Genomic DNA, 12,581 nt, shown 5'->3' with positions numbered 1-12,581 from the left:
AATGTTACTGTGTTTTTTATATGGTTTTAATTGAAGCACTTGACTATTCAATTAACTCAAAGAAACTTTATTTTTTCTTTCATGAAAATGATTTTGCTCACACATTACATGTGTCAAACCTCACGTACATGTATTCACACAATTTAATTTATTCTTATCCTCAAAATCTTTAATTTATTAGTTCATCCAATATATTTTATTATGACATGTCTTTAAAAGCTGGTACCTCTGTCAAAGCATTCTGAACATGAGCTGTATGCCATCACTGCACACTGTTGATGTGTTTCAGGAAGTAATAATGGATGTTATATAAAAAGAAAAATTAAGGTGTGACTCTGATTAGTTATGACTGATCGTAAATCACATCATATTGTAAACTGATGTGTGAATAGGGTGTCTCCTTTTTAGAACATAGCATGGAACTTCCTGATAAGGCCTCTAAGGCTGCTGCTCTGAAAACTAAGGTCAATAAGGATGATTTTTTTTCAGGAACATGATCAGTCAGGTCATTGAACATTTTATACTGAATTTGGATAACCAAGTACTGTGGAGTTGTTCAGTATCTTTGTATGTAATCAAAAACTGAATAGTATCAGAGATACACTGTGTCTTAGTTAACACAGAAATATCCTGTCCCTTACTCTCCAAAGAAGGAAAAAAAACCCTTCACATTACCTGTTTGTTGATTCCCACAAGATGTCACTATTGCTCTTCATTATCCAGTCAGGGGGGCTGCAGGAAAGTTTTGAAAGTTTTTTAAAACATAATGAACATGGATCTTATAAAGTATCACTGGTTCCAGCTTCCTGTGTATAAATATTTTGTGTGTGGCGGTATATGTGTTTAATGCAATTCGAATATGTAAATGTGAGCCTCATTCTACTGGGAATTTTCTTAAAGTTTTAAAAGAATGAACAGTTGTTTGATCAATATTTGATATTTTCATCTTTAGCAGGCTCACAATATTAACATATCTCTTAGCTCCAAAATGTATGAACTGATTGTTAGTAGTGTCAAGATCAAAAGAGGACCTTGTGTCACCTCAACTAGAGCTCACAGCCCTTTTGGTTCAGAGGAAATAAGTGATGCAATCACAGAAACCCCCAGCAGCCCCTCTCTAAAGTCATCAATGAAGGGAAATGTCATTCAGGAAAAAATGTCTGGGTTTGTTTTTGATCTGTGAGTGGTGAGTTACAAAAGAAGAAAGATAGAATATAGGTGTCTTAACCCTCCTGTTATGTTGTGGGTCAAACTGACCCTTTTTAAAGTCTATTTTAGGTAATATATGCCTTCCAAACCAACTAAATGCAGCATAAAAATCTGGGCACCATGTGACAGAAGATGAACCTTGATCATTTATTAAGATCACTTCATGAAAAAAATGAAAATTTAAAATAAAATAAACAAAAATCTTTGTCATGTAAAACTATTGTATTTATATTTAGGGCTTTTCCATGTACTTTAAAAAAACTTTTAACATGAATTTTACTGAAAAACGAGTGAATTATCCACATATAACCATGATCTGTGAGAATTAACACCAATGGACCAAATCTTGATTTAAATGGTTAGCAATGGATTTAAAAATTAGATTAGAAAAACGTGTATTGGGATTTTTTGGGGTTCTGACACTTTTGGATAATTGAGTATGCCCCGGGTCAAATTGACCCAGGAACATTATTGCTGTTCCAGAGAAAGGAACGTAAGAGGAGGGTTAAATCAAATTTATGAAGAAAAAAAACAGGCTGATCATTTTTACTACCCTCGTGCCATGGCGTTTAAAACGCCCTTTTGAATTCTACATTGGTATTAACATTTAAAATTCCATCATTTCATCAGGCTTGACATTTTCTGTAATGTTTCTACTATGAAATAGGAGTATTCAAAGCATTTTGCTCCAGTGTTTACATTAAGGACACTGACTCCTGTTGGTGCCGCGCTGACAGCGAGCTGTGCGCTGATTGGTCCGCTCAGACATCAGTCACCGCTGACAGCGAATTGTGCGCTGATTGGTGCGTTCAGACATCAGTCAGTGGTAACAGCGAGCTATGCGCTGATTGGTCCGCTCAGACATCAGTCAGCGCTGTTTACATCAAACGTTGTGAGCTGGAATTTCCCAGGTTACAGCACAGAGCAGAACACCACTTCCGCAATAGTGTCTGGGCAGAGAGACGAGAGGCCACTGCGAGCTGAAAGGTATCCAGACAAAAGACACCTCTTTGTTCTTTGGTTTGTCGTTGAACTCCGTTTTCTGGCTGACTTACTGCCTCGGTTTGAGTATCTAAAAGAGGAGCTAGCGGCTTGCTATCCCGCACTGTCACCCAGTGTTAGCTAGCAGACTGCTAACGAGGATGTTGCTAGCAATTTGCATGACAACAGCGAAAACTAATATTAGCCTTCTTCAGCCAATCAAGGTAGATATCATTAGCTAGATTGTCTTGTATTTGACTCTCGTCCGTGGGGAAGATGTTTGTTAGCAAGAGTCACCTTAAATATTTCCGATTTCCCTCTGCTTTGTCTCTTTTCTTCGGTAGTTGTCTTATTTAGCCATGACAAACCTTTAGCACATTGTTGCCATATGTTTCACTCAGGCAGGATGCCAAGTGTATCTGTGTTTGTCCTCTCAAAGCTGTCAGTCTATCTTCGTTATTCTCACCTGGCTTTAAACACAGTTGTCTGATATGAATGAATGTGAATAGAAGCTGAGAGAGCGGTCCAAAGGTTCGTGTTGGTTCATACAGCAGCGTGTGTGAGTGAGTGGGTGTTCAACATTTCATATTAAATACAGAAGTATTAGAAACACAAGTTGATAGACTTTTCAGTGGTGATTATATTGCTGCCGAAGTATCGCTTTAAGGGGATTTCTGGGTTATGCTTCGGTTATTTTTCCTCTTCTTGTACAGTCAGTGATGCTGTTCAACTTTTCACTTCCTCTATGTTTTTCTCAATCCTTTACCTTCACTTTTCATCTGTTAACAGGATTAAGGTGAATGTATAATGCTTTAAAATATAAACAGCCAAGGGGGGTTTAAAGCCTTAATTCTGTATTTCGTTCTGTTAAAGTCTTTGTTATCAACACATTTGGTTTTCAGTAAAGGTCAGCCAAGCTGTTTATGTGTCTGATACTTTTTTTTCCCCATTTTGTTTTAAAGTTACAGTTTTTGTCTTCTTTCCAAAGTTCAGAGGGCCATGTCTAGGAAGTGAACAACGGCGATGGAAGGGAAAGGCCCATACCGCATCTATGATCCAGGTGGGGGAGAGATCAAGGCAAAAGAGGAGGCTGGAGGAGGGGGAAGCAGCTACCGACAGCTCCTGGAGGAGAACAGCATACTGAGGGAGCGGATGAAGGGACTTAAGAGCTTAGGTAGGTTTCCTAAAAGACATCATGGTCACCTCAGTGCTGTGCGTGGAAGGTTCTCTGTGCCAGCTTCTCTTTCGCATTTCACATCTTTTGGGTGTCACCTGTGGATTGTGTTTTCACACGGAGTCTCCTGGAATATACACAGTGATATTTTTTGTGCATGATCTAGTTGAAAACTTCTCAGCTTTCTTTTTGTAACAGCAATGAACACACTCCTAAAGACATCATATGATGTCCTCAATAACTGATTACTTAACTGAATGTAATGTCGAGGTGCAAGTGCAGGGCGTAAACTGTTTTACAGCAACTCTGGTGTAATGCAGCAAAACCTGAAGATCTACATTATTAGTCTGTTGAATAGCTTGCATGCCAGTATTCTTCTTTCTCCTTTGGTGACTCACCAAAGGCAACAATCTTACACTGTCATTCTATTAAAGCTGCATAAGCTATATAGTTCGGTCGAGGTTAGATTGAGTAAAATTCAAGCGAAGTTTTGCAGAACGTTGACAAGATCTCTGTAACTTGCAGGCGATTTGCTTGAAGAGTCTCAAACGGAGGCGTCAAGGCTTCGGCAGAGAGTGGAAGAACTTGTAAGAGACAACGAGGCCCTCAAGTCCTCCAGCTTCGCCGCCAGTTTGTGTACGGGAGGGCACATTCAGGCTGAGACACAAAGTAGGACTTGCACACTAAAAGTTATCATGAATGTGACTTAAAGGACGTATCTGTGGATATTTTTGGAAGCTGTGAAAACCACTTGCAGTAACTTTGGTATCGATTTTGTTTAATTTAGGTAAACCCTGTTTACACCCCACTTTAGAGCAGAAGGAGGAGCAATCTAGCTGCATGGGGAAGACCCTTCAGCCTGAGAAGCCCAATGTAAGTAAAATGTTTTGTGTGAAAGCATATGGTACAGACGGTAACAACTTTAAAATGATTGTAGAATTCTTAACAAGATAAGGTGCAGAGTAGATTACATTGTCTGGATGCCATAGATGGGAAGATATTTCCTTGGTTCATTCAATTTAACAAAAGCCCCAATTGACCATTATATGTGCTGTAAAGTTTCTTTATATTTGGTCTTTCCAGGACGCCTTAACAGAGTTTGAGGTTGTAAATATGGAGGGGAAGACTTCAGAAGCCTTGACCGTATGTACCAAACTTTTCCTGACACACTTTATGATGAGTAGTTTTCCAGGAACTGATTTTTTTTGCATGTCCAAGTGATTGTTTTGAGTAATTTCTTTAGGTTCGATTCAAGCTTTCCTCTTTACGGCCCTGTCCTCAATATTAGGATCATGTCCTTGATGTGGTGACTCACCAACAAATATAATGCTGGTAGCTTCAGCCTGAGTCAGCCAGGGGAAAGTCCAGGATTATTACTGACTAGAATTACACAGCTGATTCACTCAATCACTACATCCTAGAGGATGTGATGATAGGACACTTTGCCAAAATAGGGCAGGCACAAATGTCTAAACCTAATTTGTTGAAAAGCCTCTCGGATCTTTAATGCCAAAGCCTGTTTTGGAACAGTTTCCATTCTTGTGTACATCTGGGTAAAGACTTTATTTGTTGTAGTCTGTGAGGACCATTTAAAATGAAACAGGACAAACTGGTTATACTTTTGAGATAAATCAGCTGCTGCTTTTTATAGACATAGTCGCACAATGACTCTTCAAGTAGATGTTTCAGTCTCATGCTTGTCGAAATACATAAGTAGTCGCTCACCCACTGAGTCATCTTGAGAGGAAGCACTGACTGACGGGTCACCTGTGTGGGATTCTCCAGGCTGGGTCAGCGGCTGGAGTAATCCCCCCCCTGCCTCAGGAGAACAACGAGCTGGCGAGCCAGCTGAAGAGGCTGGAGAGCTCCTTCAGCATATTCGCAGAGGAGTCCAACCCCAACCAGCTTCTGGCTCACCTCGGTCGCATGGCTGTGGAGTTTCACCATCTCTCCTCTAAAGTCCAAAAGAATGAACAGAGGACCTCGCTGCTACAGGTATGTGACACATCAACTGGAACACACAATTAGATATGCTAAAGTAAGCATCAAGCTTATGAGATTGAAACAACTACAAGATGCCTACATGGTTGTACATTTTTACTTGAATTGTTGTCATTAAATGAATATAATTATTGTTTTAAAGCCATTCACAGGCTGTTATTCATCAAATGCAGAGCGGCCTTATGACATGCCACATTTTTTACATTTGTCTGTATCAAAATGAACAGTCTATGTGTTGGCTTGTGAAAGTTACAAGCTGTCCTCCATTCATTGAATGTATTTGTAGAACATAAAGATAGACTCAAGTTAATTATATTCACTTGTATAATGGAAGTCATACCTCTTTGCTCTGAATCTTGGAAGCTTGCTACACCAGTGTGTGGTGTCATAAATGGTGGTCTGTGAAGCTGATGTGCCAGACATGGACATAAACAACTAGAACTGCCACCAGTAGTTGTGCTACATTGTAATTTTAGCTGTAAACAAAATAACTGCTAAGACACATTTCAGTGACATGTCAGAGTACTTTGAGCAAAGGTAAAGCAGAAGTCTAAAGCTATGACACTACTTCTGAAAAGTTCAGGATTGAATTGTTAAATTGATTATCATGTGGGTTTTTGTGCCACAGTGGGAGGCATTTCCTCATCAATCTGCAGATTAGATACTCCAACATGGTTTTCACTCAGTGCCCTTTGCACTGTACCATTGTCTCAAAGAAAGGGGGTTTTGCCTCCAGTAGAAGTGGACAAACAAATGTTAAATAATGATGTTATTGTACAGGATGATTCACAGTGTTGTGATCACTGTGTTTTTTTGTGCTTTAAGACTCTGTGTGAGCAGCTCAGACAGGAGAACAATGAGCTTCGAAAGAAAATGGAAGAGGATCACGATGTCAGGAATCGAGACCTGGAGCAGCTGAGGTAATGTTTTCCTTCTCTCTTAGTATGACTTGGCTTTGGGTTGCTTCTGCTGGAGGAGTAATGTAATAGCTGGTGGAACTGAAAAGAAAAGAGATCTGTTGTAAATTTCCCTCCAGATACCCAAACAATACAGACTCTTCCCATTCCTTTGTTGTTGTTTTTAAATAAAATAACTTTCTGTTTGAATGTAGAGTAAATCAACCCCTGGTCACTTTTTAATCTTTAAGCTTCAATAGTTTTAACTTGGTTGTTGAAATTTGACCATGCTTTCACTTTTGAAGGGGAATTATTCCACCGCTTTCTGTAGGCGTCACTGTTCTCAGTTGGTTCTGTAGGTTCTTCCCAAAGGACATCCTGAAGCTGTACCAACACTTCAAAAAAACTCTGGGAAGGGAGCTCACTGACCAGCACTGTTACTTTCATTTCTTACCGCTTCAGACAGGAGAATCACAAACTCAAGGAGCTTGTAACAGGAGCAGGAGCAGTGCCATCAGCTGCGGCAGCGTCTGACACTGAAGCTCCAGAGGCCAAAGAGGAGCCTGTGAAGGAGGAATCCGCCGTGAGACCGAAGATGGAGACCAGCACGCCACAGAAGGTAGTAACATTTGAAATGCAGAGTGGGCCATTTTTAGATTCTGTACAGACATACGGTACACTTTGACACTTTTTACATATTTAACTTTATTATAAAACTGTTAAAGAAGAGTTTTCTTATTGAATTCAAACATACATTTAATTTCTTAAAAACACGTGATCTGGAGTTGCATTTGTGGATTTGGGAATGTTTTGTGTGCTCGCAGAGTGGAAAATCTTCGGAGAAAACCCCAACCAAACCTTGTGATGTTGAGGTGTATGAAAAGAAGATCAAGCTTTTGGAGAAGCAGAGAAAGGATGTGAGTCTTTTCTTGCTCTTACTGCTCATCCTCTTTTTTTTGTACAGGGGAAAGTCTCTGTGTATTTTGTTTCCTATATATTTGATGTCGTTTGTTTCACTTTCGGGCACTGCTTACAGGTCCTGGAGGTGAACAAGCAGTGGGACATTCAGTGGAACTCCATGAAGTCACAGTTTGAACAAAAGGTAAAGTAATGACTTTACAGCTGTGATGACGGGTGTGGGAAGACGTCACACTCTACCGATGTGGGGCTGTTGAATGAGAACAATATGCCTACCTAATAATTGGCCCCCAAAAATAGGCCAAAGTCAACCCTGTGTCTAATAAGTAAAGGTTAAACAAAATCGCAATTAAGTATCTGTGGCTGTTTGGTCAAACACTAAGACTTTTGCCAGGTTTACACATCAGAAAGTAACTTTAGTGTTTTCAACCATCTGAGTAGAAGTTTATTTTTAAAAATGATGTAAACTACGGGAACACTACTAAACACTTAACTTTTAGAAGATGCCAAATCCCCTGTGTTTAACATTTTCCTCATGCATTCAGTCAAACCAAAGCAAATTTTATTATCGACTCTTTTTAATACAGCAAATTTTATGCCGCCCAAAGTGCCTCCCACAGGTAAAACCAATAACTAAAATCTATACAGACAAAAAAAGAAATTTGAAAAAAAAGAACTGTTCAAAAACAATAAATCAACTTATAAACTTAGGTCATTAACACAACAGATGAAGTCTTTTTCATACAAATGAAATGACAGATGGCAAGTATTGTGTAATTTGGAAATATTTTTGAGGAACACAGGACTCTTGATGTTTGCAACCGTTTGTGGTGAAGCAGCTGTGTGTGTTTGTGTATGGAGTATTTATATACTTATATATGTATGTATATGTATTGTATGTGCGTGTGTGTGTCTCTGTGTGCATGTCCAGTGGAAAAGGTTCAATCTTGCAATAGCTTGCTATCTGAAGACATACTCACCACAAGGCCTGTCACACCTCAGTAAGAATTCCCCTTCACCTCTCTGGTACCCGCCGACTTCCTGCTGTGGTGCAGTCAGAGGGCAGCAGAGACACACAAATGTGCACACTCTCACACTCATACTCACACACCTACGCGTGTGCACACCCACAATCACAAACAAACCTACATTCACACTTTGTTGAGACAGAGACACCATGCAAGCTTGGGTTTAAACCGCAGAAGCCTAGATAGACCCATTTGCGTCACTCGGTTTGTTCATATTTTACAAAAAAAAAACCAGATCTGTGTGTGTTTGCAAATGTGTCCTTGTAGCTATGGCTTAGTTTATTGTTAGATAACACAATTTTAACACCTTTCCAAAGATGGAGATGTCATCACTGAATCACAGTTTTTTGTCTTTGTTTTACTTTGTGTTTAAGAATTTATTTTTCATTTTGGAGCTTTGAATATCACCCTTGTTTTAAAGGCTCATATTTTTCTTTAGATCACAGACCTCAGACAAAGGCTGGCTGAGTCCCAGAAAACTGTGCTCGAGCTGGAGGCAGAGCGGGAGCAGAGGCAACGCGACTACGACAAGAAGCTGCTGCTGGCCAAGTCCAAAATTGAAAATGTACAGGTAAAGAAAGGCACCAAACTTAGCTGACACAGCAGAAATATACTGTATGTCTCAGGATTGCTCAAAGAAAAGAGCCCTCATAGTTTGGGGTGTGTTATTTCAGGGAGAGAAGGAGTGTCTGAACACGGAGACCACTGAGCTGAAGCAGAAGATTCGCTACCTGCAGGACCAGCTGCTGCCTCTGAGCAAACAGAGGGAATACCAGGAGAAGGAGATCCAACGCCTCAACAGGGTGAGTGTGGAAGAGAAAAAAAATGTGAGAGAGATGGATATCAAACACATTTGCATGTGTGAAATAACTGCGGTGTCTGACCTCAGGCTTTAGAGGACGCCTTAAACCTGCACACCCCGTCAACCTCCCAACAACCACCTGGCCAGGCTAACTTTGCTGATGCAGCAAATAACCTGAAGAAACAGGAGCTGCTCACTCAAATCGCTGTACTAAAGGAACAGGTGGGAAATCCAGCAGACATCTCACAATATGTATGCAGTTACATATGCAATCCTTCAACTTGTCATATTATTGTTTTTTGCTGTAGGTGAAGATCTTTGAAGAAGACTTCAGAAAAGAGAGGAGTGACAGGGAGCGAATGAACGAGGAAAAAGAGGACCTGAGGCGGCAAGTTGAGAGACTTCAGGGTCAGATTACCAATTTGACAAATCAGGTAAGCTCTACATGAACTGCATGCTTTCCTGTATGTGGCATGATTAGGAAACTACAGTTAAGTGTTGGTCTCTTGTACTGACTAAAAAAAATCTCCATAATGTTGTGTTTTATATCAATGATTGTTGTGTGTTTGTGTTTCAGCTTCATCAGGCACAGAACGAGTGTCAGAGAGAGCGAACAGAGCGGTGTAAGCTGGAAAGACTACAGATGCAGCATCACAAACAGGTACTGGCCGCAGCTCAGGTCTGAGCCGGGTAGTGTTGCAGACATTTTGAAATTTTAGATGAAATGTTGCCGTCAGCCTGGATAGGTGAAATGATTGTTAAAACAAGAACAAGGCCTTTAGTGAAAGTTGCTCCTCCTAGCCTTTTAGAAGTAGGGTTTAGGAGAATGATAGGTCTAAATGCAGAATAGCACCCCCTTGTGACGTTATACAGTCACTTAAATGCTTACTGTTCAAAGTTCACACTGGACAAATCAATACTCCTGGACAAGAGCCTCACTCCGGCTAGCTTGTTTGTCAGTGCAGTCCGGATCAACAGGTGGAACATTAAATCTCCTCAGTGGGAGGCAGCTGCAGTGTGCAGGGTTGAAGGTCAGCAGTGGCTCATGCCATGTCAGGGCCCCTGTGCTCGCTGAGAGTAGCAGCCGTGCACTGATTGGGGATCACGTGTGTACTTGTGATCCCTCGTAGGGGCAGCAGCAGGAAAGACGTACCTCAGACCCCACGTCAGGCTCAGTGAACGGCCCGCTGAGCCCTCCCTACTGTGGTCCCTTTGTGCAGGTGGGACCGCAGGGCCTTGAGGGCTGGCCCGTACACTTCCCTCCCCGGATGCCCAATGCAGCAGGCGCCACAGCCGCAGCCGCCGCAGCACCGCCCCCTGTACGAGACTTCCAGCCTGTTACCCCGGTAAGGGTCCTCTAAGGCCCCTCTGTCTCTGTCTCTGGAGTGACTCTGCTTCACTGAGGAAACAAGGCTCTTTTCTCTTTCCTCTTCTCCCCTCTTCTTTTGGGAGGAACAAGCAGATGTAATTAGGTCTGACTGAAACTTAGCCTAGCCAATCAGCTGTATTCAGTGTGGTTACGGCAAAGACTTTAGGGCTGATGGTTGTAAAAACTATGTATAGTAAGTGATCTGATCTAAGATGATGCTTCTCTTTGGTTAGGGTTTTCCTTGGCAGTCATCATTCCCACAGCCTAGAGGGGCCAGAGCAGTAGGAGAGAGTTCAAGACCACCACCAGAGAATGCAGGTATGGTACCACCAGTAAATTGAAAGACCACAGTTTCTACACCTGTAACATACGGCTGCATTTACTCTGATCAAAACCAACAATGTGTTTAGAATAATGGTCAGTATTGATTTTTGACAGAGCATACATGTTGGATTAAATCAAATCTTGCTTTGGTCTTTTCATGATACTTTGCAACAAATAGAATATTGCCATCAGCAAATCTTTGATTTGGTTGTAAGATGGTACAACACGTTTTGGATTAATTTCAAATGTAAAGCGTGAAGCAGATAACTTTGTGAGTGTGAAGATAACAGTTTTGTTCTGCTGTGCGTCTGTAGATCAGTCAGCAGCTGCGGCGGCAGCTGCAGCCGCAGCAGCAGCCGGGTTTGGAAAAAGGGAGCGACAGAACATTGATCCTGGAAAGCACTAAAGCATCACTGTACCCACCTAAAGGAGTCTGGGTAGTAGCATGAAAATCAGTTTTTGAGTTGACAAGGTGTGATTTGATCTATAATTTTCCTACTGAACTGTAGATATCCTATTGTAATGTTGTTTATACTTGCGTTTTATAAGGCTATTTGTGAAACACTTCGCTATTCTGATTATATATACATGACATAATTTTGTTTTTTGTTTTATTTTCTATCAGGAACTGAAGTCATTTAGTAAATAGGTTGGGAAACTTCACATTGTTCTTTTTTTCAGAAAAATAAACCTTTTGTGATTGTCTCTCTGCAAATATGTAACAACTTGACACTTACTTTGTTACTTGTAGAGTTACAGGAAGCCATTCCCCAATATGACTAAGGAAACATATACTCATTCCAACAAAGAATGACTATATTGGTACATTGAATCATAGGACTTACAATGTGAATGTTAATTGATTTATGAAGATTCCTGCAGTACCATCGATGTTATAGGACTGTCCCATTGCGTGTAACTGTTCAAAAGTGGTTGTTGAAATACAAAAATTTTGGGAAATGAATTTTGATGGTATCATACCAAAAACATGATTGTGATTATTGATAATTTATTTATAACTATTGACTACGTGTAAATCATTGTCTTTAGTAATGCTGTTCTTTCTATGTTGTTAGTGTAATCCCAATATATTGTAGCTATTGACATTGTATGTTTGTATCAGACACAATACACAATGCACACAACATACACACCTTTATTTCTCCATGATGATGGACCTAATCTCATTAAACACAACACTTCTTCTCGACCACAATTGATTTGATGATTTGACCACTCATTCTGATATTCATACTCATTTTACTGCATCCTGTACCGTCACTCACAGTTCAGCCCCTACATTCACTATCAGAATTTACAGCTGCGATGAAGGTCTTCCTCCTCATCCTTTAACTTTGAGTTGTAATCAGTGCAACTATTACACCCAGTGCTGCTAAAGCAACAGAAAGAGGAGGACTTTCATTGGAGTACAAAGGCCTTAGAATCAGTGTTACAGCAGTACAGCCGCTCCTCAAGGAAAACTCTGCCAGAGTGTCTGGCTTTGCTCCCTGTCCACTTCAACAACCAGCAATCCATGCCGTGCCGACTGACCTGTGACCTGCTGTATCACTGAGTCAAGAGCCCTGAACAGTCACAGGATTCACACCTCCAATAATGTGTTACCATTTAAAAAAAAGGCAGATTAATCTCAACCCAAGCCGCTGTTTTAAATAAATACCCAATAATATATTTATCAGGTAGTCAGATGAAGGGCTCCAAATGTGAAAAAGGCTCCATTTATCAAATAAGTTACTAAGTTACAGGGAACAAAATCCTGATGGGTGAAAGCTGAAATGAGGAATTAGCGGAATTGCACTTTGAAAGGTACGCTGTAATTACTGGCAGTTGTATTTTCTTGGTTTCTGGCCCTTTTTTTTTT

The 12,581-nt window shown here is 40.6% G+C and overlaps 1 protein-coding gene across 6 annotated transcripts; it reads left to right on the top strand.

The window, feature by feature from the left end:
• The first annotated feature begins 2,066 nt into the window (after positions 1-2,066).
• On the top strand, positions 2,067-11,918 carry tnip1 (TNFAIP3 interacting protein 1). Of its 6 annotated transcripts, none has more exons than XM_034689497.1 (18): positions 2,067-2,196; positions 3,179-3,364; positions 3,890-4,033; positions 4,179-4,237; positions 4,448-4,507; positions 5,150-5,359; positions 6,191-6,285; positions 6,724-6,880; positions 7,086-7,178; positions 7,298-7,363; positions 8,647-8,778; positions 8,882-9,010; positions 9,097-9,231; positions 9,318-9,443; positions 9,587-9,670; positions 10,230-10,355; positions 10,612-10,696; positions 11,017-11,918. In XM_034689497.1, the coding sequence occupies exons 2-18, from the start codon at positions 3,214-3,216 to the stop codon at positions 11,106-11,108; spliced, it is 1,944 nt and encodes a 647-aa protein (XP_034545388.1). In that variant the 5' UTR covers positions 2,067-2,196; positions 3,179-3,213; the 3' UTR covers positions 11,109-11,918. The 6 variants fall into 6 exon arrangements, with proteins under 6 accessions (XP_034545388.1, XP_034545386.1, XP_034545387.1 ...); XM_034689495.1 differs by having other exon boundaries at positions 10,140-10,355; XM_034689496.1 differs by having other exon boundaries at positions 4,152-4,237.
• The last annotated feature ends 663 nt before the right edge of the window (positions 11,919-12,581 follow it).

Source organism: Notolabrus celidotus, chromosome 8 (assembly GCF_009762535.1).
Source record: "Notolabrus celidotus isolate fNotCel1 chromosome 8, fNotCel1.pri, whole genome shotgun sequence".
NCBI lineage: Eukaryota > Metazoa > Chordata > Actinopteri > Labriformes > Labridae > Notolabrus > Notolabrus celidotus.
Note: the sequence above shows the minus strand (reverse complement) of the source record. Positions and strands in the feature narration are given on the sequence as shown.